The 26,075-nt window shown below is 48.6% G+C and overlaps 1 protein-coding gene across 1 annotated transcript in view; it reads right to left on the bottom strand.

Moving 5' to 3' along the window:
- The window catches only part of ADAMTS2 (ADAM metallopeptidase with thrombospondin type 1 motif 2), a 261,969-nt gene that overhangs the window by 37,708 nt on the left and 198,186 nt on the right, over positions 1-26,075 (bottom strand). Inside the window, exons 6-10 of the mRNA XM_052642795.1 lie at positions 22,477-22,633; positions 18,274-18,379; positions 17,544-17,687; positions 16,836-16,968; positions 16,181-16,294 (exon numbers count right to left, since the gene is read on the bottom strand). Of these exons, the coding sequence (XP_052498755.1) occupies positions 16,181-16,294; positions 16,836-16,968; positions 17,544-17,687; positions 18,274-18,379; positions 22,477-22,633 (654 nt within the window). The remainder of the gene's footprint in view (positions 1-16,180; positions 16,295-16,835; positions 16,969-17,543; positions 17,688-18,273; positions 18,380-22,476; positions 22,634-26,075) is intronic.

Genomic DNA, 26,075 nt, shown 5'->3' with positions numbered 1-26,075 from the left:
CTGCTGCTGCTGCTGCTGCTGCTAAGTCGCTTCAGTCGTCTCCGACTCTGTGCGACCCCATAGACGGCAGCCCTCCAGGCTCCCCCGTCCCTGGGATTCTCCAGGCAAGAACACTGGAGTAGGTTGCCATTTCCTTCTCCAATGCATGAAAGTGAAAAGTGAAAGTGAAGTTGCTCAGTCGTATCCGACTCTTAGCAACCCCATGGACTGCAGCCCACCAGGCTCCTCCATCCACGGGATTTTCCAGGCAAGAGTACTAGAGTGGGGTGCCATTGTCTTCTCCAACCAACTGAGCTATGAGGGAAGAAAATCCTATGGAAACCACTAAAAACTATTGAAAACCACTAAAAACTAATTTTTAAAAGTTCAGTGAGATTTCAGGATTCAAGATCGATATACAAAAATCTATTGTATTTCTATAGACAAGCAATGAACGAACTGAAATGAAATTAAGAAAACGATTCTATCTGAGACATTGAGAACAGACTGGTGGTTGTCTAAGGGGAGGAAGGTGGGAGAGGGTTGGATTGGGAGTTTGGAATTAGCAGATGCAAACTGGTGTTTACAGAATAGATAAACAACACAGCCCTCCTATACAGCGCAGGGAACTATATTCAATATCCTGTGGTAAACCATAATGGACAAGGATACAAAATATTCACATAATCACAGTATTTGTATTTTAAAATTTATAAATGTTTATGTAAATATGAAAATTTACATAAATAAATAACTGAGTCACTTTGGTGCACAGTGAGTAACATAACACTGTAATTCAGCTATGCATCAATAAAAAGTAAAAAAAAGAAATTAGAAGCATTTTGAGTTAAAAAAAAAGAAAACAATTCTACTTACAATAACATCAAAAAATGACAAAAAAATTTTTAGGGATAAATTGAAGGGAAAAAATGTGACATTAGTACACTGAAAACTACAAAAACATGTTGAAAGATCAATGATCAAAGATCTAAGTAAATGGGAAGACATCCCATTTTCATGGACCAGAGTTTAATATGGCAGCACAGTCATACTCAGAGACATTGCTGGTTCCGTTTCAGACTACCACAATTAAGCAAATATCAAAATAAGGAGGGCCATATGAATTTTTTTTTGGTTTCCCAGCACATGTAAAAGTTATGTTTACACTATACTGTAAGCTATTAAGTGTGCCATGATATCTTTAAAAGACAACGTACATATCATACTTTAGAGTATTTTATTGCTAAAAAATGCTAACCATTAACTGATAATGCAGGGTGTTAGGGAAATTAAATGAATAGTCTGTTTAGGCTTCAGAGACAAAGCATAGCACGCCTCTGACCTTGCTTCTAACCTGCCTGGACACTGCCCTGACTGGGAGTGACTGGGAGTGACTGCCTGCTGTGAGTGCAGGTTAGGGAAGATGGGGGAGCAATCTTGAGATTGTTGAGCCCCTGAAGGGGGCCTGGCCAACCAAGTCCCAGGCTTAACAACATTCCAAGTTTTACAAGACAAAACAAACAGCATTAACATGAAACCAGGTTTGCAATTTGGTCATAGATGGATGAAGATATCAGTTTGCTTCCATCCTGGGATTATAAATGGGAACCCCTGACTGCAACCTTTGAAGTCTCACCCACAGAGCTGCCTTGCTGACCTTTCCCAAAGGGGACTCCAGATGCTCTGTGACACGGGACTTCCCAGCACTGATTAAGTCTGGATGTTTGCCAAAACCCAATTCGTGATGTGTCCTCTGCTCTTTCTATTTCTCTTTTCTTTTAATCTTAGTATATTGAAAGTAAGCTAGATAATTCTCTAAGAAATATTTGTATCATTTATTTGTATTATCATGTGGCATATTTTGTTAACAAATCCTTAGAACCTGAGACGAGGAAAGTGAAAACTTTCAGCAAAACACAAGGTGGCCACAAACCTTCAATTTGTTAAAAAAAAAAAAAAAAAAAAGTAGTGTCTGCGAAGCACAATGAAGCAAAGTGTAATAAATCGAGGAATGCCTGTATTCCCCATATTGATCTGTGCCTCAATGCGACACATATGCTAGAATTTTGCAGAAACCGAGAAACTCCTAAAAATTCAAATCAAAGGATCAGGAATAGCCAAACCAATCTTGAAAAAGAAGAGGGTGGAAGGACTCAGACTTACCTGTTTCAAAGTTTACCGCAAAACTAAAATAAACAAGACAGCGTGGCTCTGGCATAAAGAAACAAAATTATTAATGGAACGGAACACAGTCCAGAAAGGAGCCTTTACATATTGAAGGAGGAAACAGACAGAGCTGGACTCTATCTTAGGCCAGGCTGCAAACAGTAGGCTACACGCACGGTCACCCTCCCAATGGGCTCTGAACTTTGTGCCCTGCGTCTACACAGATGGCACACCAATGGGAAACCAGACCCCCGGGGAAAAGAGCCTCAGGACCTGTACTTGGACTCTCCGTTGCCTAAAAGAATATGCCAGTTATCTCTGTAAGGGAACAAAGTGGTAAATTCCGTTATGTTTATCGGGATATGACCACAGTCCTGTTGATAAATGTCCACTGTTTGTCTAGTCCTGTGACACATGGATCATGGGCTAACTTTGATTGTATCTCTCTTTCACTTGGTCCAGACTAGTTTCAAGGAATTTGGGGAGGTGGGTATATACACTTAGGGTATATAAGGTTTTCACAAAAACTGGTCGGGGTCCTTGGCTAAGAGGAGACTCTGCCTTGGGCCCGCCGGTGTAATAAACTGCACTCCACCATCTGCATTGTCCGTCTGAGTGAGTTTGCTTCCCGGAACGCATGGCTACAACAATATGATCAACTGATTTTCAGCAAGGGTACCAAATGATTCATTGGAAAAAAATAGCCCCTTCGACAAATGGCGCTGAGACAAACGGGTATTCCCATGCAAAAGAACAACGCTGGACTCTTTGCTCACACCTTACACACATACTACCTGACAGTGGGTCACAGACCCAAATGAAAGAACAGGAACACACCTTCTTCATCTAACGGCAATGGTTTCTTAGCCACAACACCAAAACACAAGTGACAAGAGAAAACATATCTACATCCAGTTCAGTCATTCAGCCGCTCAGTCGTGTCCGACTCTCTGCGACCCCATGAATCGCAGCACGCCAGGCCTCCCTGTCCAGCACCAGCTCCCGGAGTTCACTCAGACTCACGTCCATTGAGTCAGTGATGCCATCCAGCCATCTCATCCTCTGTCGTCCCCTTCTCCTCCTGCCCCCAATCCCTCCCAGCATCAAGGTCTTTTCCAATGAGTCAGCTCTTCACATGAGGTGGCCAAAGTACTGGAGTTTCAGTTTCAGCATCATTCCTTCCAAAGAAATCCCAGGGCTGATCTCCTTCAGAATGGACTGGTTGGATCTCCTTGCCGTCTAAGGGACTCTCAAGAGTCTTCTCCAACACCACAGTTCAAAAGCATCAATTCTTCAGTGCTCAGCTTTCTTCACAGTCCAACTCTCACATCCATACATGACCACAGGAAAAACCATAGCCTTGACTAGACGGACCTTTGTTGGCAAAGTAATGTCTCTGCTTTTCAATACGCTATCTAGGTTGGTCATAACTTTCCTTCCAAGGAGTAAGCATCTTTTAATTTCATGGCTGCAGTCACCACCTGCAGTGATTTTGGAGCCCAAAAAAATAAACTCTGACACTGTTTCCCCATCTATTTCCCATGAAGTGATAGGACCGGATGTCATGATCTTCGTTTTTTGAATGTTGAGCTTTAAGCCAATGTTTCACTCTCCACTTTCATCAAGAGGCTTTTTAGTTCCTCTTCACTTTCTGCCATAAGGGTGGTGTCATCTGCATATCTGAGGTGATTGATATTTCTCCCGGAAATCTTGATTCCAGCTTGTGCTTCTTCAAGCCCAGCATTTCTCATGATATACTCTGTATATAAGTTAAACAAGCAGGGTGATAATTTACAGCCTTGACGTACTTCTTTTCCTATTTGGAACCAGTTTGTTGTTCCATGTCCAGGTCTAACTGTTGCTTCCTGACCTGCATACAGATTTCTCAAGAGGCAGGTCAGGTGGTCTGGTATTCCCATCTCTTTCAGAATTTTCCACAGTTTCTTGTGATCCACACAGTCAAAGCCTTTGGCATAGTCAATAAAGCAGAAATAGATGTTTTTCTGGAACTCTCTTGCTTTTTCCATGATCCAGCAGATGTTGGCAATTTGATCTCTGGTTCCTCTGCTTTTTCTAAAACCAGCTTGAACATCTGGAAGTTCATGGTTTACATATTTCTGAAGCCTGTTTTGGAGAATTTTGAGCATTACTTTACTAGCGTGTGAGATGAGTGCAGTAGTTTGAGCATTCTTTGGCATTGCTTTTCTTTGGGATTGGAATGAAAACTAACCTTTCCCAGTCTTGTAGCCACTGCTGAGTTTTCCAAATTTGCTGGCATATTGAGTGTAGCACTTTCACAGCATCATCTTTCAGGACTTGAAATAGCTCAACTGGAATTCCATCACCCCCACTAGCCTTGCTTGTAGTGATGCCTTCTAAGGCCCACTTGACTTCACATTCCAGGATGTCTGGCTCTAAGTGAGTGATCACACCATCGTGATTATTTGGGTCATGAAGATCTTTCTTGTACAGTTCTTCTGTGTATTCCACCAACCTTTTCTTAATATCTTCTGCTTCTGTTAGGTCCATACCATTTCTGTCCTTTATTGAGCCCATCTTTGCATGAAATGTTCCCTTGGTATCTAATTTTCTTGAAGAGATCTCTAGTCTTTCCCATTCTGTTGTTTTCCTCTATTTCTTTGCATTGATCCCTGAGGAAGGCTTTCTATCTCTTCTTGCTATTCTTTGGAACTCTGCATTCAGATGCTTATATCTTTCCTTTTCTCCTTTGCTTTTCACCTCTCTTTTTTTCACAGCTATTTGTAAGGCCTTCCCAGACAGCCATTTTGCTTTTTTGCATTTCTTTTCCATTTCTTTTCTGGATCCCTGTCTTCTATACAATGTCACGAACCTCCATCGATAGTTCATCAGACACTCTATCTATCAGATCTAGGCCCTTAAATCTATTTCTCACTTCCACTGTATAATCATAAGGGATTTGATTTAGGTCATACCTGAATGGTCTAGTGGTTTTCCCTACTTTCTTCAATTTAAGTCTGAATTTGGCAATAAGGAGTTCATGATCTGAGCCACAGTCAGCTCCTGGTCTTGTTTTTGCTGACTGTATAGAGCTTCTCCATCTTTGGCTGCAAAGAATATAATCAATCTGATTTTGGTGTTGACCATCTGGTGATGTCCATGTGTAGAGTCTTCTCTTGTGTTGTTGGAAGAGGGTGTTTGCTATGACCAGTGCATTTTCTTGGCAAAGCTCTATTAGTCTTTGCCCTGCTTCATTCCGTATTCCTAGGCCAAATTTGCCTGTTACTCCAGGTGTTTCTTGACTTCCTACTTTTGCATTCCAGTCCCCTATAATGGAAAGGACATCTTTTTTGGGTGTTAGTTCTAAAAGGTCTTGTAGGTCTTCATAGAACCGTTCAACTTCAGCTTCTTCAGCGTTTCTGGTTGGGGCATAGACTTGGATTACTGTGATACTGAATGGTTTGCCTTGTAAATGAACAGAGATCATTCTGTCATTTTTGAGATTGCATCCAAGTACTGCATTTCGCTCTCTTTTGTTGACCATAATGGCTACTCCATTTCTTCTGAGGGATTCCTGCCCACAGTAGTAGATAATGGTCATCTGAGTTAAATTCACCCATTCCAGTCCATTTTAGTTCACTGATTCCTAGAATGTCAACATTCACTCTTGCCATCTCCTATTGGACCTCTTCCAATTTGCCTTGATTCATGGACCTGACATTCCAGGTTCCTATGCAATATTGCTCTTTATAGCATCGGACCTTGCTTCTATCACCAATCACATCCACAGCTGGGTATTGTTTTTGCTTTGGCTCCATCCCTTCATTCTTTCTGGAGTTATTTCTCCACTGATCTCCAGTAGCATATTGGGCACCTACTGACCTGGGGAGTTCCTCTTTCAGTGTCCTATCATTTTGCCTTTTCATACTGTTCATGGGGTTCTCAAGGCAAGAATACTGAAGTGGTTTGCCCTTCCCTTCTCCAGTGGACCACATTCTGTCAGACCTCTCCGCCATGACCCGCCCGTCTTGGATGGCTTCACAGGCATGGCTTGGTTTCACTGAGTTAGACAAGGCTGTGGTCCTTGTGTGATTAGGTTGACTAGTTCTCTGTGAGTATGGTTTCAGTGTGTTTGCCCTCTGATGTCCTCTTGCAACACCTACCATCTTACTTGGGTTTCTCTTACCTTGCACGTGGGGTATCTCTTCACGGCTGCTCCAGCAAAGCGCAGCCGCTGCCCCTTACCTTGGACGAGGGGTATCTCCTCACTGCTGCCCCTCCTGACCTTGAACGTGGAGTAGCTCCTCTCAGCCCTCCTGCACCCGCGCAGCCACCACTCCTTGAGCATGGGGTTGCTCCTCTTGGCCACCGCCCCTGACCTCGGACTGGGGTAGCTCCTCTCGGCCCTTCCTGCACCGTCACAGCCTGGCACTCTCAGCCACTGTCCCTGACCTCAGACGTAGAGTACCTCTTCTTGGCCACCGCCCCTCGGGCATGGGGTCCTTCCGGCTTCTGCCCCTGACCTCGTACATGGGGTAGCTCCTCTTGGCATCGCAGCCGCCTGCGCTAAGTGCAACGGTCGCAGCCGCCCACGCTAATGTATATCTACATTAGACTTCACCAAAATTAAAAACTTTTATGCATCAAATGATACTAACATGAAAGTGAAAAGACAATAATAGGAGAAAATATTTGCAAGCCATTTACCTGAGCAGTCTGATAAGGGATTTGTATCCAGCGTATAGAATGAATAAAGAATGATTATAACTTGATAATAAAAAGATAACCCAATTAAAAATAAGCAAAGGTGATAATGAATAGACATTTGTCCAAAAACCATACAGACAAGCTGTCATTATACTCATGAAAAGGTGCTCAAAACCACAGTGAGATAATACTTCACATCCACTGGGATGGTTATAATAAAAACACAGGTAATAACTTTTGGTGAGGAGGTAGAGAAATTGTTAGTAGGAATGTAAAAAGGTATAGCTGCTTTGGGAACTAGTTTGGCAGTTTCTCAAAATGTTAAACATAGAGTTACCGCAAGAACCAACAATTCTACTCCTAGACACATATTCAAGAAAAATGATGCATCCATAGAATAACTTGCACACAAATGTTTTCAGCGGCATTTCTTATAACAGCTAAAAACTAGTTAACAGCTCATGTCCATCAACTAATACACTGATAGATAAAAAAACAGTGTGTATATACAGCAGATTATAACCGAGCAATAAAAAAGAATAAAGTAGTGACAAATGGTATAACATGGATGAAGCTTGAAAACATTATGCTCACTGAATGAAGCCAGTCCAAAAAGGCCACATATTGTACAAAGCCATCTATATGAAATATCCGGAAGAGGCAACTTTAAGGAGACACAAAGTAGTGATTGCCTAGGATTGAGGAGGAGGGGGTGAATCATATTGTAATGGTTGTACCACTCCAGGAAGACAGCGAAAACCATTGAATTGTACATTTCAGATGAGGTAATTTAAATGTGAGTCACATCTTTATAAAACTGTTACGGGAAAATAAAACCGGAGGCAGGTAGAATTGGTGCGTGTGCTGTAGCTTGCCAACACTTCCTCTAGCATGTTGAGAGAACTATTTTTTAATTTTCAGCAATTTAGAGTAGTTATTGGTGATGGTATATGAATATTTAGATGACCAAATTAGGAGAAACTGCTATCTGGTGTGCTTCTGGATGTGGATTTCAGGGTGTTTGACGTTTTCCTGGTCGGAGACTGATTTAAAATGCTTTTTAGATTAGCAACTCAGTAACTGTTGCTGTCAACATTTTTACTGTAGAGGCAATATTCTGAGCTTTACATTGTCTTTGATGTTGTCAACATTTCATGTCAAAATCAGAAAGAAGTTTAAATGCTTTTCCAATGTATTCATCAGATTCACTCCTCTTTGTTAATTGCGTTGTCAAACACTTCAAGAGCCTGTCTGTTACTTACTTCTCTTGAATATTTATCTCTTCCTCCTAATGAATGACTGCTTCAGTCTAATCTGAAACTTTTTAGTTATAATTAAACTTTTGAAGTCAGATTTATTTCTACTGATTTCTTCACTCATTTTAAATCTTTATTTATTTTCCATGGATTTTTACCTGAGTTTTATTTAATAAACAATTTAAAAATGATAAAAGAAGGTATATTAATACATATCGAACTACTGCACAGTTGCCCTCATCTCAAAATTCTCCAAGCTAGGCTTCAACAAGTACGTGAACCATGAACTTCCAGAAGTTCAAGCTGGATTTAGAAAAGGCAGAAAAACCAGAGGTCAAATTGCCATCATCCGTTAGATCATAGAAAAAGCAAGAGAATTCCAGAAAAATATCTACTGCTTCTTCGTTGACTATGCTAAAGTCTTTGACTGTGTAATCACAACAAACTGTGGAAAATTCTTGAAGAGATAGGAATACCAGATTACCTTACCTGCCTCCTGAGAAATATGTATGCAGGTCAAGAAGCAACAGTTAGAACCAGACATGGAACAACAGACTGGTTCTAAATTGGGAAAGGAGAATGTCAAGGCTGTATATTGTCACCCTGCTTATTTAACTTATATGCAGAACACATCATGTGAAATGCCGGGCTGGAGGAAGCACAAGTTGGAATCAAGATTGCCGGGAGAAATATCAATGACCTGAGATATGCAGATGACACCACCCTTATGGCAGAAAGTGAAGAGGAACTAAAGAGCCTCTTGATGAAAGTGAAAGCGGAGAGTGAAAAAGCTGGCTTAAAACTCAACATACAAAAAACAAAGACCATGGCATCTGGCCCCATCACTTTGTGGCAAATAGATGGAGAAACAGTGGAAACAGTGACAGACTTTGGTTTCTTGGGCTCCCAAATCACTGCAGGTGTTGACTGCAGCCATGAAATGAAAAGATGCTTGCTCCTTGGAAGAAAAGCTATGATAAACCTAGCATATTAAAAAGCAGAGACATTACCCACAAAGGTCCGACTAGTCAAGAGTTATGGTTTTTCTAGTAGCCATGTATGGATGTGAGAATTGGACCATAAAGAAAACTGAGCTCCGAAGAATTGATGCTTTTGAACTGTGGTGTTGAAGAAGACTCTTGAGAGTCCCTTGGACTGCAAGGAGATCAAACCAGTCAATTCTAAAGGAAATCAGTCCTAAATATTCATTGGAAGGACTGGTGCTGAAGCTGAAGCTCCGATACTTTGTCCACCTGATGTGAAGAACTGACTCATTGGAAAAGACCCTGATGCTGGGAAAGACTGAGGACAGGAGGAGAAGGGGACAACAGAGGATGAGTTGTTTGGATGGCATCACTGACTTGATGGACACGAGTTTGAGCAAGCTCTGGGAGCTGGTGATGGACAGGGAGGCCTGGCGTGCTGCAGTCTATGGGGTTGCAAAGAGTGAGACACAACTGAGCAACTGAAATCAGAAGTCTTTCGTCTCTCCCTTACTTTATTATAAGCCAAAATTTTCAAAATAGCAGTTTAACTGGTAACAGCTTTATCAACATTTTGAGCAAATTTTTCGTGTTCTGTCTGCATTCAAGTTTCTCTCCTGGTGTTTGAAAATTATTTTTAATGCCCGTTATGCTTTGTAATACATATGTTTGGAGGTCTGGGCAGTTTTTCAAGAAACAAATCATCTTGTTAAACTTAGCATTTTCAAAGAACTCTCCAAATTGGATCTGTTTAGTAGTCCCAACTACAAGACAACACCAAAAGGAAACAAACTATTGCAAACACAGGAGCAATCACAACCTTTAGTATAGTTGAGGCCCCTTGTCTGCAATCACTTGAGAAGGCTGTGCTGAATATAGCACGTATTCATCAATGACCTTGGGTGAGTCGGTGCAGAGGCAGTAAGAGTATTTCTAGAAGCCAAAATTGTACCTGGACAGAATCAACAACCTAGCTGTAGATATAAGGCTCTGAAAGCCACATGCACGCGTGCTCAGTTGCTTCAGGCGTGTCCGACTCTTTGTGACCCCATGGACTGTGGCCCCCAGGCGCCTCTGTCCATGGGATTCTCCAGGCAAGAACACTGGAGTGGGTTGCCAGGCCCTCCTCCAGGAGATCATCCTGACCCAGGGATCCAACCTGCATCTTTTATGCCTCCTGCATTGGCAGGCATGTTCTTTACCCCTCGCTCCACCTGGGAAATCCCCAAACCATATAAATGAGCCAGTAAATACACCCCAAATCCAATTTCTCCTTCGCCAAAGCCACAAAACACCTGTGGCTGCTTTAATGCCAGCCGACAGGAGATGTGTATCAAAGGGGAAGGAGGAGCGAAAGCAGAAGTGGCGCTAATTGATTACAGTCAGTGAGAACGCCAGGCCCGGCCGACACCCTGCTCTCAGACTTCCAGCCTCCAGACGTGTCAGGAATAAATGCCTGCTGCCTAAGTCACCCTAGTCTCAGGTATTTCTGCCCCACCTGACTAGGACAACAAGGGTGGGAAGGGTCCTGGCACCTCTGAAGTTGTGATGGGGCCCAGCCTCTAAATCACTGATGGCCACAGGGACCAAGGACAAGGAGGAGGCCACGCGGCGGTCCCTCGTCCCCACTGGACTAACTGGTCTTCAGTTTGTAAATGGGGAGCTGGGCATGGGACAACTCAGGACATGCCACAGGCCCATGGTGTGGTGGACCACCTCCTCCACAAACTTGGGTCCAGATGCAGAGAGGCAATTCATACACATTATAGGAAATATGGAAACAAGGCAGAAAGTCAGAAAAATCATCCTCAATTCCACAACCTAGAAGCTGTCCCTCTAATATTTTGGTCTATTTCTTTCTGGATAACTGTGAACACTTAAGAGTACAAGCAAAGCAAATGAACAGTTTTAAACTCTGATGCCTCAGTGTTATCATGAAAGAAACATGTTTAATATTATTAAAATGTTTTATAAACATATGTTTAAATGCTTATAAATATTTCATCCAGTAGAAGGGCTTAAACCTTTAAAAGCACAAAGTCACACGTCATGAGTGAACTGGAGCCACACATACCCATGAACAAACCTGACCTGCCTCTCAGGATAAGCACCATGGAGAGCACTGGTGCACTTCAGCAGGGCCAGGAACACCGCCAGGTTGGTCTGAAAGCCTGAAAGGCAGACTGTTCTTTTCAGGAAGTGTGCATTTAGCATTTCTGAACCACTGTGGTCCTGGGTTTCCGTTCTCCACCCACCAGCATGTCCTGAGCTGGTGCCATTGCCAGGAGCCTGGGATGTGAAGATAATTGACTTGGACACTTAGGTGACTCGCCCAAGGGGGGACAGGATGGCTCAAGGTCACACAACGGGGAGGGAGGGAGGGCTTAAACTCCCATGCCCAGACCCTGGGCGATCCCTACAGTTCTGCCTGCCTGCCAGTCCTCAACTGTGCAGCAAAACACGGGCATCACAGGGCCTCTGCATTGGATAAGCACTGTGGCACACGTTTCTGAAACAGTCCTGAATTCATGAAAACTTAGGGTGAGTGTTGTTCCCAATTCACTGCAGGTGAATGTGAGACAGGAAGGACTCTCTTCGGCCAGGACACTCGGATGCAGGAGCCATCTTGACCCAGTTGGGTCTGTACCCTGGCTCGGGCAAGGAGGGCACGGCGAGCCCACTAACCCAGCCTGCAGAGTAGAGGCATCTGGGGGGACCCTCTGCGCCTGGCCTGACCTTGCCTCCAGGGGATGAAGGCCATCCCTGTGTGGCCACAGGGACCTCCTGTCTGAGAGCAGATCCGAGCCAAGTCTCCAGCACCCTGGACAGGGCAGGATATGACTCGCGCTCAGGAAGAGTCATCTTCAGGTCAAACAGTCCCTGCCTCTCTCCCGCCATCACTCGTCTCCTGGGGAGCCATGCGTGTCAACTGTGTCTTTTGTTTTCTGGATTCTGATGCTTTGACATCTGGGTCTTGCTGACCCTGGAGGGACTCGCCTCTAGGGTTAACCAGCTCCTAGAGATAGTAAACAACTCATCCACAGGGTGATTTTCAAGTGCAAACTAATCAATCCAGAGCACACATACCCCCCAACAGCCTCCTCCTTCATCAGCGCTCCTCAATTCCAGGCCACCATCCCCCGTCCGAATCACTCCAAGCCCAGTCAGGTACTAGACGACTAGGGGCAGCCCGATGCCCCAGAGCCCACTGAAATGATTCCCGCCTGCCGATCCTAATCCTGTTCACCTTGCTTTTGGCATTTCTTTCTCTCCAAACGCAGTTCCTGCCCCCACCTCCAACTCATCCTGGAAGCTCTCCCTGTGAGACTCCTCCCCGCAAACTTCCTTGGGATTCTTGAAGAACTATCTTTTCAATGACAACTCTCTTGATTTGTTGGCCTTAGCACACTTCAACTTTTCCCTTAGTACATTACATTTTAAAATACCGTGCTCCTCTCAAGCCTCCCCAGCCATCTTCCCCATGCTCCCACCCAAGGAGATCCCCCCACTTGGAGCACTGGTCCCACATCTCTCCGGGCTTTGGCTGAACTCCACTGAAAGCCTCTCTGTGCTCCCTCCAGGCCCCTCCCTATCCCCTTGCTCACCATCACGTCATTTCTGCCTTGTCACATTCATGGCCAACCATTGGAGACAGTGACACCCGATGGAAAAGCAAGCCTGACATATGGATGGATGGGTGGGTAGGTGAATGGATGTGAAGCTGAGGTGACTAACCAGCCTAATCCCCAGGTCCACTGCACACATCTCTTCCAAGAACAATAAGCTCAGCTCTCCCTTCTCAGCCAAACGTACCTGCTCAGAACTCCTGATTCTGTAAGAAAGCTACATGCCCACAGCCCCTCATTGCTCATTGCCCATCCTCTCCACCTGACCTCACCTTCCCATCCACTCCACAGTGTGCAACCCAGGCAGACAAGGAACAAGTCAGGAAACTGGGGGCAAAGGATGCAGGTGGCTCAGCTGTAGGTTTAATCCCTCTTTTCAGGTCATCTCTGTGGATGGAACAAAGATACGTGGTTCTGTCTCTGGGAAATGGCAGGTGCAGGAGAGGACGATGTGCTTGGGATGACCCATTGTGGACAGTGAGGAGACCAGGAAGAGCCTGAATGCCGTGTGACCTCCTGCCTGGCGTCTGGCGTGGAGGCATGCAGCAAGGGACAGAAAGGGACAGCTGAGCCTGGCACAGCCCTGCTTCCCCAGACGACCTGCTATTTCTCCAGCCTGCCTGGATGTTACCCTGCTCCCTTCTCACTACCTTCTCTCCTGGGCCTGGTGGCTGCTCTTAGAGGAAAGGGAGAGATAAAGGCTGACTGCTTTCCAGATATAAGATTATACTGCCGTAAGTAAGACACTGAAACGTACAAACTCACAAGGGCAGAGGATTCTGATGGAGCCCTGGGAGGTGCCCCTCCCCCACTTTGCCCCTGCACCCACTCCACACACACCAGGAATCCCTGGTCCAGCTCAGCTTTCTCCCTGTGCTCCTCGTGAACCAGGGCAGGCTGAGCTAAGCCCGAGCGCCCCCTCAATCAGCACGACTGGGCTAAACTGAGGGTCCTACCGGCAAAAACAGTGAAGAGTCATCACTGGGTCAGCACTTTCCGTGCGAAAGGGTGCTTTGGCCACACCTGCCCCCTTCCTCACCATCCCGCCAAGGGGAAGTGGGCCAGTAAGCTGGTGATCAAGCACTCTCGGGCCCACATTTGGCTGTGGCCACTATTCCCGTGGGAAAGGCCTACCACCACCCCCCGACCCCGGACGAGCACACCACGCAGTGTCTGCTCCCACTCCTTCTCTCCAGCCCGAGGCTGGACTTGGAGGGGCAGATTGGGGTAGGGCTCCATGCCAAGCTCATCTCATTCTCCAGCTCAGCATTTACTGAGCTCCCCCCTGGGGTTATGGCAAAAGGTTTGGGGTCCTTGTCTTCTCCATCAAGGTCCCGCAGAGAAAAAGGCTATGAGGTCCGTTCTGGCATCATTAGGTCCCTGGAGTATTACTAACAACATCCCATTTGCAACGTCTAGTCTACGGGCACAGCTAAATCACCTGGATGCCTCTTAAAAACACCAATTCCCGAGTGTTTTAACAAAAACATACACGTGAATGTTCATTAGCAGGACTATTCACAGATACCAAAAGGTAGAAAAAGCCCACATGCCCACCAAATGGTAAACAAATGTGGTATATCCATATAGCGGAATGCCATTTGGCCATAAAAAAAGAAATGAAGCCCTGATATCCACAACAGCACAGATGATCTTTGAAGTTCTGATGCTAAGTGAAAAAAAGTCAGACACAAAAGGCACATATTATGTCATTCCACTTATAGGAAACTCCAAAATAGGCAAATCCATAGACAGAGAAGGCAGGTTAGTAGTTTCCAGGAGCTGGAAGGGGACAATAGCCAGGAGTCACTGGTTCGTGAGGCCTCTTTCTGGGGTGATGAGAAGTTCTGGAAACTACAGTGGTGATGGTTTCACAACTCTGTGAAAGTCCTAAAAGCCACCGAAAGTGATTTAAGTGATGAATTTTATATTATGTAGGATTTTAACATAATCTTACAAATAAAGAACCAAACAAAATAATTCTCAAACCTTATCCCAAATCAAAATCTTCGGGAAGGACCTGGAAATCCATATCTCAAACAAGATCTGCCAGGGACTAAAATAAAGCAGAATTTAAAACCTGTGGTGCAGAAACCTCAGGCCCAGGTGGTTTGGGTGTCTTTCTAGGCTTAACACTGGGGGACACTGGAGTCCTCTCCTGGACCTCACAGGATCCTGCTGTGTCTGCTGTCTTCCCTGGGCTGAACTCTCATGGGCTCATCTGCATAAGGAGTGGGAGTGTGAAAAACCAAGATCATGGCATCTGGTCCCATCACTTCATGTCAAACAGAAGGAGAAAAAGTGGAAACAGTGACAATTTTATTTTCTTGGGCTCCAAACCCACTGTAGATGGTGAGTGCAGCCATAAAATTAAAAGACACTTGCTCTTTGGAAGAAAAGCTATGACCAGTCTAGACAGCTTGTCAGAGACATCTGAAACATCAACAGGGACAAAGCAGAGACATCATTTTGCTGACAAAGGTCTGTATAGTCAAAGCTATGGTTTTTCCAGTAGTTACGTATGGACATGAGAGCTGGACTATAAAGGAAGCTGAGCGCTGAAGAATTGATGGTTTTGAACTGTGGTGTTGGAGAAGACTCTTGAGAGTCCTTTGGACTGCAAGGAGATCCAACCAGTCCATCCTAAAAGAAATCAACCCTGAATATTCATTGGAAGGACTGATGTTGAAACTGAAGCTCCAACACTTTGACCACCTGATGCAAAGAGCCAACTCACTAGAAAGCATTCTGATGCTGGGAAAGATTGAAGGCAGGAGGAGAAGGGGATGACAGAGGATGAGATGGTTGGATGGCATGATCAACTCAATGGACATGAACAAACTCAGGGAGACGGTGAAGGACAGAGAAGCCTGGTGTGTTGCAGTCCATGGGGTCACAAAGAGTAGATGACTTAGCAACTGAATAACAATGAGAATCAGGTCCAGAATTTGGGCTGGAAGGAGAAGCCCTTTGTCTTGCTGCCTCCACGGAAAGTGGGAAGTGGGCCTGGGGTAGCAGGCAGGCACTGGTAGGTGGCCATCCAGCTACCTCTAGGGACAAGTGTGCCCACCAGGGACCAAACAGCAATGTGCTAGGGGGTAAAAAGGCCAAGCCTGATGTGGGCCTGAGGACCCCAGGGCCACCAGAATGTTGGCCAATGTTGGTGTCAGGGTGAGGTGATGTGGGCACCCACAGTGTGCAGGGGGTATGGAAGGCTTCCAGAACCCCAAAACTAGTCCTTAGAGGAGAGGATTCCCACAATGGGGTTTGATGCACATTGAGGAGTTCTGAGACATCAGGTTCCCTCCGACAGAAGGAAGAGTGTATGAGGGGTTCAGAGGGCAGGAGCTCTGGAGAGTGGAGAGTGGGGTTACTAGGAGGGAGGCAGGGGTCCCCTGAGATGACCCTGGCCCCACTCCAGGGCCCTGCAGGATCTGCCCTGGAGAGCTGTGCGCGTCCGTGTCTGCCCTCTGCCCTGACTCACCTTGCCAGGCGCACACATGGTCCCATCCAGGGGCGGCCCCTTCTTTGTCTTGCAAAAGTAGGGGTTTTCAGGGTGGCTGCACCACAGCTGTTTGCACGGGTCGAAGGTCCGGAACTGGAAGAGAGCAGTGGCAGCTGGCAAGCCACCTCCCACTGCAGGGGCCTTCCAGGGTTGCCCCCTGTCACCCCGGGGCTCTCGTGCACGGCTGCCCAGGACAGGCCTGAGTGTTGCCCTGAGCTCTGTGTGGTTCTGACGCAGGGACAGCGCCTCACGTCCCTGGGGGCTGCTGGGCCTCCCGAGCCTGCAGACCTTGGTGGCTACACCTTTCATGGAGCCTGGACCTCTCACGGAGCCGGCTGGGCACCAGTGCTTGGCATGAAGGTGGGTTGGCATTCCTTTGGCCCAAGCAGGCATCTCATGAGCAGTCGCTGTTCCCCGGCTGAACACTCCACTGCCTCAGTCCCTCCCGAAGCCACGTCTGGACCAGCCAGGAGAGCACGGGGCACCCACTGGATATACGGCAGTAGGTGTGGGGAGAACCTGATGTTTGGAGGGCCGCTCCACCCTGTCCCGGGGAGCCACCCCGAGGAGACCAGGCGGGTCTGGGCTAGGCTCCCGCTCAGTCCTTGCAGGTGTCCCAGGCTCTGACACTCACCGCGGTACACATCATGTAACCAAGGCCAAAGTCGAAACGGCACTGCTCGTTCATGGAGTAGTGCAGCCCGGGGAGCTGGGGCAGCGCCGGCCAGTCGTGGGTGAAGGGGTCATCCCGCAGGCAGTCATAGGAGCTGTGAGGGGACACGGGGGCACCACAAGCTGCCTGCAGCAGGACCGGGCTGCCCAGACCAGGCGGCAGTTGAGGCCCCTCATGGAGCCTCGGCGGTGGGCCTGCTTGCACACCCCAGCCCTAAGGCTGTGTTGCTTTAGCTTCCTGTTGCGCCTCTTTTCCTTGGCATGGTTAGGCAGGACCTGGCTTGGCTGGGCCCTGTGCTAAGTCACGTCAGTCGTGTCCGACTCTGTGCGACCCCATAGACGGCAGCCCACCAGGCTCCCCCATCCCTGGGATTCTCCAGGCAAGAACACTGGAGCGGGTTGCCATTTCCTTCTCCAATGCATGAAAGTGAAAAGTGAAAGTGAAGTCGCTCAGTCGTGTCCAACTCGTAGCGACCCCATGGACTAGGCATCCATTAAAGGTGGAGTGGTTGTAACCACTTTCCATCCAAAACTTAGCCCCCAACAATGGGACCCCCCCAACCAGTACTGCTGTCCCCCTCTCCCCTGCTTTGCACTTGGGGCTAGAGGCGCCCTGCTAGGCCTGAGTGCAGCGCCCCAGGCTCCTCCCCAGGGGACAGGGTGTACTCACTGCAGGTAGCGGCTCAGCTCCTGCTGGCTGCAGCGGGACCAGTGGAAGCGATGGAAGGCCGCCTGCACCAGGGGCGCCATGATGCTGCCCAGCCGCACCTCGTCACCGCAGCGGTTGCCCTGCCCGTCGTGCTCCATGCCCAGCCTGTGAGAGGAGCCAGGGCAGCCTCCCTAGACCCTCACCCGGCCACACTCACCTGTCAGCCCCACCCCCTCCAGACGCTGGGAGGGGACCCCGACCTCCCTGAGCTGACTCCCCTCGCCCTTGGCTGGCCTGGTCGGCCCTGAGCCAGGTGGTACCTGTTTCCTCCCAGCTGGATTTTAGAGCTGGAGCGCTCTGAGGAGACAGCATCCAGCGGCAGGCCCTGCAGGGTCCTGTCCCCAAGGCAGAGCGCTGCGGCATGAGAAAGGAGTGGGGGTGGAGGCGCCCACCGCCCTCCCTACACACCAGCAGCACACACACCCGAGCTCCAGCTCTCTGTTCCTGGGGGAGGCTCCCTCGCACCCTCATCTACAGAACTGGGTGAGAAGACCCTCCTGCCCAAGTGCTTCGATGGCATAATGGGTGGGCAGCCCCCGGCTGCTGCCTGGCCCTCGGTGGAAAGTGAGCCAGGACATCACACCCGAGGGGCTTGTCATCCAGGGAGTGTCCCTCTCAGGGCACAGAGGAGAAGCGGGGCCCCTCGAGCCCCGACCTGCTTCAGACAGCAGGGCCTGCTGAGGCCACTTACACATGGCCAGTCTCGTGGGCCACCACGAACGCGGAGGAGAAGCCGTCCTCGTGGTTCAGGGTGCAGCTGCGGACCGGGTGGCACATCCCAGTGACAGGAGCATAGCCTGGGAGAGACAAAGGGGGCTCAGAGCCCTCTCCACGCAGAGGGGCCCAGACCCCATCATGCCCTGGCATCACCAGAGCAAAAGGGCACAGCCAACGGCCCTCAAGGCTGGCACAGCTCGAGACCAGTTCCCTCCCCCAGAGGAGCGGGCCTCAGCCCTGCCCATCAGCAGCCACCCTGCAGCCAGCTCAGTTTCCCGCGTCCAGGTCTTATCTGCCAAGGCTTTCTGCCACCTTGGTAGCCTCCTGCCCACTGTTCTCTTTCAGGCCACCTCCCACTTTCCTTCCCCACTTGGCTGAGTGTTCTTTCGGTCCCCGAGGCTGCAGCTTGCTTCCTGGGCTGTTGGCACTCTGGCCCTGGTGCCTGGCACCACACCCTGAGCCGCTCCCTCGGGGCCTCCCTGGGGCCTCTGAGACCTCAGCTGGACCCTTTTCCACAGTGCACAGATGGCTGCAGGGAGGGTGGTCCCAAGCTGATCAGGGCAGTGCTGTGCTGCCCCGCGGAGCTGTGCAGGGAGACTGACCACAGAGACGGGGAGGCAGGCCAGTCACAGATGATGAGGCTATTGGAGCCCTTGGCCCAGGAACCCTGCACTCTGACTGGGCAGATTCCGAACCACATTCCTGCTGAGGGGTCCAGCGGTCTGTCCTGGGCAAGGCACCCCCAGAGGTGGAGAATGGGGATCAGAGGGGGAAGGACAGCCGCAGTAGGCTAACCTCTGACGTGAGAGGCCACACACCCTCCAGCCACCGCTCAACCCACCAAGGGCTTCTGAAGAGCCACTGAATTAACAGGTCACAGTGAGGAGACACAGTGGGTTTTGCCTGCCCAGTTACAGCGTGTGTTCCAAGGAAGAAGTAGGGAAGGGAGTCTCACAGGGAGAGAGGGCAGGGTTGAGGCAGGAAACTGAACCGCCTGAGCAGGAAGGTGGGAAGGCCACCCTGTGATGTGACTGGTCTGTGGAAGGATGATGCCCCCTGAGTGGGCTGAGCCTGATCACAGGGAGTCTTAAGACGCCCCCAGGGAAGGACCACGTTCCCGCCCACGGGGACAGGGAGAGTGACGGCAGGGCACAATGATCCCACCCAAGATGGAGGAAATCAGGACAGTGGGGCCTCACCACTTGCCGCTGGGTGAGATACAGAAGTGTGTGCAGAGCTGTGTGCGCCAGGCAAAGCCTCTGTTTAAAGACCTGGGCATCCTAGAGGCTGTCAGCCGCAAATCAGCATCGCCATGGGCACTTGCCATAGGCCCATAGTTAAATCAGGTGTCACTGCAGCTGCTTCAACAACCCCTAAAAGGGGTTCAGGGTGGAGATCAGAGATGAGGTGCTCTGTGCTCTGGGAAAAACTGGCAGGACAGGTCTTCAGATACTTATTTTCAGGGGCCAATTTTATGAGCTCAATTCTTGAATCTCCCTGTAACTAGAAAAGCACTAAATTCCTTCATGGTGATGTCCGCTCCTCATGACTAACAGGAATTCTCAAGAGACCAGCAGAAACCTTCTGCAAAAACATACGCACTTGATTGCATGTGTTCTCTCTTCACTAAAATCACAAGTTACTGACCTTCCCCCCTACCTCTTTGGAGCTGTTTCTCAGAGCTATCTGAAATGCTGTCTCCCAGGCTACAGGCCTCATTTCACCCCAAATAAAACTTAACTCGCAACTCTCAGGTCATGTACTTTTTTAAGTCAGCAAGACCCAGAAAGTTAGAAGCCCGGACTGTCCCCCCACTGAGCCTCACTCATCTGAGACCCCATGGAGAGGTCCTAGGCAACGTGTTTCAAGAGAAAAGTACAGAAAGGAAAAAGTGTGACCGGGCAGGGCTGGTTTCAGAACTGTCTAAAAGCAGTATGCCCAACCACTGTCTATTTCCCTTCTAATAAACAGGAAAATATGTGTCTTAAAGTATTTTTTTGCTCTGCAGATTTTGAGATGCTTGTTCTTGAATTAGGGCCAGGGCAAAGCTTCGTGGTCTTCTCTTTGACCTTGGTATCAAAGCCTGCATATGAATATGCGCCTCAGTCTGTGTATTTCTCATTCACCCACGCTAGCATTACAGAAACATTCAGGATTTGAAGATTTGAAAATGTATCTATATTTTTTCTTTATATCCTCCATTCTTAGTTCACTTTGCTATTATTTTCTTTCCAGAAATCCTTGTAGATAGAGACAGTGTTCTTCCTGGATTGCGCCTCTACATCAATTTTTCGCTCATATTTCAATCTTTTTGGGGGCCCTTGACTTTTTATTTCAGCTTTTGAATTTTCTATTTCACCCACTGAGAAATGCAATATTGCTGCCATATCGGTAAAGAAAGGATGTCACAGCATCCTTTGTTGCGGCCTCCATGGATGGCGAGCTGGTGAGCCCCGAGGAAACTCAGAATGGGAAAACACTGGGTGCTGGCCCCAGATGGCTGAGACGCATAGCGAAGGAATGATTTCAGTGAGCCCAGGCTCCTGCGTCTTCCCACACATAGAAAAGCACCGAATTCCTCACCTTGAGATTTTCATTTTCTTCAGTTAACAGTAAGCTTTGTTCTTAGTAGCTGCCCTTTGTTGCAAAACTCCTACATATCCTAGCCCCCCTCGCCTCCTCAGAGCAGCTCAGTTCTCCCAGGGTTACTTGAGATGCTATCCCCCAGGACTGAAGTACTAAACATTTCTGATGAATTAAAACACACATACACACACACACATAACTTTCAGGTTGGACATTTAATTTTTTAGTCAACACCATCAAATCTTTAATGAAAACCCTGTTTTTTCCTCTGATTCTTCTTTGTAGCCTGTTCTGGGTTTACAGATATATTTCCACAAACATTCTGGAGATATGACTTTATAAAAATGTGCTTTTCCCTTCTCTAAATTATCTGTTTCCTCTGGAGTTAGCTTTTTAACTTAATTTACATCTCAGTCCATCTTTTTCATCCTTTCCTTTTTTTTTTACTATCTGGTAATTCTTGGCTGTCCTTTCACATTTTTAAATGAAGAATGAAGTCACTTAGTGTAAAAGCTGTGTTGGTTTCTCTCCCGCAGAACAGTTCTGCTCCCCGTTAGAGCTCTCACCCGGACAAAGGGCAACAGAGGGCTCCGTCAGCTGGCCACACAGACGGGCTTGAAGGGGAGCGAGCAAGCCTTCACAGTGGAGGGGCACCAACACCAGCCAGGAGGCACAAGTGATCACCCCTGTGCAGCCACCCCCCGACCAAGAAATAAAACCGTCCCCACACTGCAGAAGCCTCTCCTCGGTTCCAACAGCAACTCCCTCCCTTCTGCCCACTCTCCCGACTGTTGACACCACAGATCAGTTTTGCCCACTTCCAAGCCTGAAATAAGTGGAGTCCTTTCTTCTCTGTCTTATTTCACTTATTTTATTTAACATTCGCTGTGTGAGATCTTCAACTGTGATTGTAGACTTGTCAGTTTTTCCTTTTGGATCTGTCAGTCCTATATAGTTTGAATTTTTAAGTAAAGTCACTTATCTTTTCAAGATTGAAAATTTATTCAATTTTGTTTTACAAAAGTTGGAGGAAGCACGGGCTTCCCAGGTGGCGCTAGTGGTAAAGAACCCACTTGCCAATGAAGGAGACATAAGCAATACGGATTCAATCCCCGAGTAGGGAAGAATCCCTGGAGGAGGGCACGGTAATTCCTCCAGTATTCTTGCCTGGAGAATCCCATAGACAGAGGAGCTGGGTGGGCTACAGTCCATGGGGTCGCAAAAGAGTGGGACATGACTGAAGTGGCTTGGCAAGCACGCACGGAGGAAGCAAACAACTGAAGCCCAGCCTCAGCGCTTGTCTGGCCCCTGGGCTGCCAGCCCCAGACTCTGCCCATTTCACTCCCTTTGATCTTCCCTCTCCCCAGAGAGACACAGTTTCCTGGGGGACATGTCAGAGCTCCTGGTAGTTTTGAAGAGCCAGGAAGAGACTAGCACTTACCCTCAACCCGGACACCACCCTTCTCAGCACTTACCCCCTTGCCCAGACACCCCTCCCATCCCAGGCCAAGGCTGCTGGGGTGGCCTGGCAGGGTCAGGCACTCACGTGCAGGCTCCCTCCTTTCTGTGCCCCCGCAGGCCCGAGACTCACCTTGCATGCCCGAGGGCCCAAAGTCTTGCCGTGTGAGGAATATGGCGTGATCGTGGTACTCGTCGTGATCAGTGTCTGGTTTCTGCTGGAGGTAGGCCCAGCGGCAAACATTCTCCAGGCTCTGAGAGGGGTTCCCAATCTCAATGAGGCTCATGGACTGCAGGGGCAGGAGAGACAACAGAGACGGATTGGTGTCCGGCGGTCCGGAGAGGAGTTGAGCAGACCCCGTAGACTGGGGACCTGGCCCCGGTGGCCTCTCAAGAACTCCCTCCCATGTGGCTCCATTCTCCAGAGTGGTGGAAAAGATCCCTGGCCACACAGACCTGCCTGAGCTTCCACACAGTCACTGCATGATTTCAGGTGAGACACAGGAACAAAACGCTGAGGCCTCAAAGCCTCAAAGGGTCCATTCAGCCCACCCCACCTCCAAGGCCCATGCATCCTACTTGGCACCTGCTCTGGGCAAGCTCTGGCCAGGAGGCCAGTGCAGTGGACCTCGGCAGGACCTGGGACAGGGAAGACAGAACTCCCAACACGGCTACAAGCCCAGAGAAGAGGAAAGGAACCCTGTGTTTCCCCCTTGATAGAAGCTCTTTGCAGAAAACAACACAAGGGAGGGGAAAATTCTGCAGAACATACAGTGAAGGAGCCACATAAGGAACAGGACCATGGGGTAATTCCCGCAGGACCAATGGACAGGAAGCCACCGGGAGCAACCACCTTCCACTTCGTATCAGGACACATGCCTGCTAGCCAAGGCTGGCCACCAGACTGGCAGTATCGCAGGCCAGTCTGCCTCACGGCATTGGCATTCACTCTCTTACTCAGTTTTCACAGTTACCCAGAAAGGCAAGAAACTGAGGCTCAGAGAGGTCAAGTAACTTGCCCCAGGTCACACAGCTCAGAAGCCTAAAACCGAAAGTCTATATTGCATCCACTTCCCTAAACTCCCTCTCCAAATGAAACACACACCATTATCATCTCAGAATCAGGTCTCACAAGCTGCACTCACCCCTTTTCTCTCCACAGTCCTCACAGCAGGCATTCTGGTTTCTGCTCTCACCACATACTCCTACCATCAAAGCGGCTCCCTCTAGGCAAACCTGTCCATAAAGCAGAGCTATGCATTCCTCGGTAGACCTGAAAGCATGCATTTTTCCTCTTCTCTTGCATAAACAAATCCAACAAGCACAGTCACATACTTCCCTTTGTGTATGTAAGTAGAATGGACTTGGGGTGTATTTATAGGGTACTGTTCATAAGCCAGCACGTTGCAGAAGATGGAAGAATGAGTGAAGGCCAGGGAAGGTCCATCATTGCCAGGCATCCCGCGAGTTACCCAAGTCAAGGGTTTACAAGACGGTGGACCAGTTCCCACGCCCTAAGCACAGAGCCAACTGCTCCTGAGAGATCAGAATACTTGGTTTAATAGCATTCAGTGAGTCCTAATGAAGTCAGTCACAGATAGGAGCGAGAGAGCTGGTGGCTGGGACCTACTGAACATTCCCCAGAGATGGACAGCCCCAGAGGATGCTGGGCAAGGGGAAGAGAGGCACATTACTGCCCTCCCCGTGACTGGGAAAGCACGTGACTACCTGCAGCCAATTCGTTGCCATCAAAAGTGATGTGGGTCTCTTCCTGGTCTGAGCACTTTATTGCCCACATGAGAGCCTTCGGAGATCTCTCCTGGCTGGCATGGGAACCAGCAACCAGGCTGCTCTGTCGCCCAGGTCTTGAGTGAAAACGAGACCAGAGTCCGATGCCAATTCACACGGAAGACACCGGGGTGAGTGAGAAATCAGGCTTTGTTGCTGGAAGCTGCTGGGACATGGAGCTGGTTTGCTTCTGCAGCAGTCTTGCCCACCCCAAATGACACAGAAGGGGCAAAGGAAGGGGTCATGGCATCTGCATCTCATCCAAGCAGGTCAGCCCAAAACCCTACCAGGAGGTCACTGCCTCCAGAAAACCTTGAGAAGCCACAGCTCTGGAGGGAGAAGCAAGTCAAAGACTCGCCTTTCTAGGGAAGGAACTTTGGGTGGAATGAGAAGGAAAGGTCTTTCAGGGATGGATCTGATTTGGTGCTTGAGTTTGGACCCCATTGGGCTTAAGATTGCCACTCTAGTCCGGACCACAAGGGCCACTGATCACCACTCGATCAAGGATGGCGGCAGAGCCCCCACGGGAGGGGGACCCCCCAGCTCCACAAAGCCCAAGACACATGCAGATCACTCAGTCGTGTCCAGTCTTTGCAAGCCCCACAGACTGTAGCCCGCCAGGCTCCTTGTTCATGGAGTTCTCCAGGCAAGAATACTGGAGTGGGTAGCCATTCCCTTCTCCAGGGGTGGAGCTGGGCTTTCCTGCACTGTAGGCAGATTCTTTACCATCTTAGCCACCAGGAGAGCCTGGAGCCTTGCTAAGCCACCTCCAGCAGAAGGACCTTGTTCCCTTCAGGGCCATGGCTCTCAGCCCAAACATCAGGGGACCGAACCCCTGGTTGGTTACAGTTACTTTTGCCTGCATTCTTCTGACAACAACAGCCCAATCTCCCTCTGGTAAAAGATCTCCTCTGTTAATCTGGGTCTGACCTCAGGCTCAGGGGTGGGAGAGGTCAAGCCCAGACCACCCCACCTAGTGCCTTCCCAGCACCATGATGGTTGGGGCTAAGGGGTTGGAAAGATGTGTGACTATGAGCCTGGAACTTCCCCCAGGGCAGAGAATTCCAGGGAAGGAAGAAACCAGAACAGAGTGTGGGCTGGGGTGGAGAGAGCTTGATTCCCAGTGTCCTCACACCACCACATGGCTTACCCAGGCCTGAAGCCAGCTGCCCACAGGCCTGTTTATTATCTCCTGCAGCCATGAAATTAAAAGACGCTGATGCCTTAGAAGAAAAGCTATGACAAACCTAGACAGTCTATTAAAAAGCAGAGACATCACTTTGCCAACAAAGATCCATATAGTCAAAGCTATGGTTTTTTCCAGCAGTCATGTAGGAGAGCTGGAACATAAAGAAAGCTGAGAGCTGAAGAATTCATGCTTTCAAAATGTGGTGCTGGAGAAGACTCTTGAGAGTCCCTTGGACTGCAGGAATATCAAATCAGTCAATCCTAAGGAAAGTAGACCTGAATATTCATTGGAAGGACTGATGTTGAAGCTGAAACTCCAATACTTTGGCCACCTGATGTGAAGAGCCGACTCATTCGAAAAGACTCTGATGCAGAGAAAGACTGAAGGCAGGAGAAGGGGTCAGCAGAGGATGAGATGATTGAATGGCATCACTGACTCAATGGACATGAGTTTGAGCAAGCTCCAGGAGATAGCAAAGGACAGGGAAGCCTGGCTTGCTGCAGCCACTGGGGTTGCAAAGAGTCGGATGCGACTTCGCAAATAACAATGAATAACAACGTAATGAGTTATTTCCAAACTTTATGATCTGAAAAGTTCGGAAATCTGAAAAGAGTTTCCCTGGTGGCTCAGATGGTGAAGAATCAGCTTGCAATGCAGGAAACCCTGGTTTCATCCATGGGTTGGGAACATTCCCTGGAGAAGGGAATGGCTACTCACTCCAATATTCTTGCCTGGAGAATCCCATGGACAGAGGA

The sequence above is a fragment of the Budorcas taxicolor genome, chromosome 7, assembly GCF_023091745.1.
Source record: "Budorcas taxicolor isolate Tak-1 chromosome 7, Takin1.1, whole genome shotgun sequence".
Classification (NCBI taxonomy): domain Eukaryota; kingdom Metazoa; phylum Chordata; class Mammalia; order Artiodactyla; family Bovidae; genus Budorcas; species Budorcas taxicolor.
Note: the sequence above shows the minus strand (reverse complement) of the source record. Positions and strands in the feature narration are given on the sequence as shown.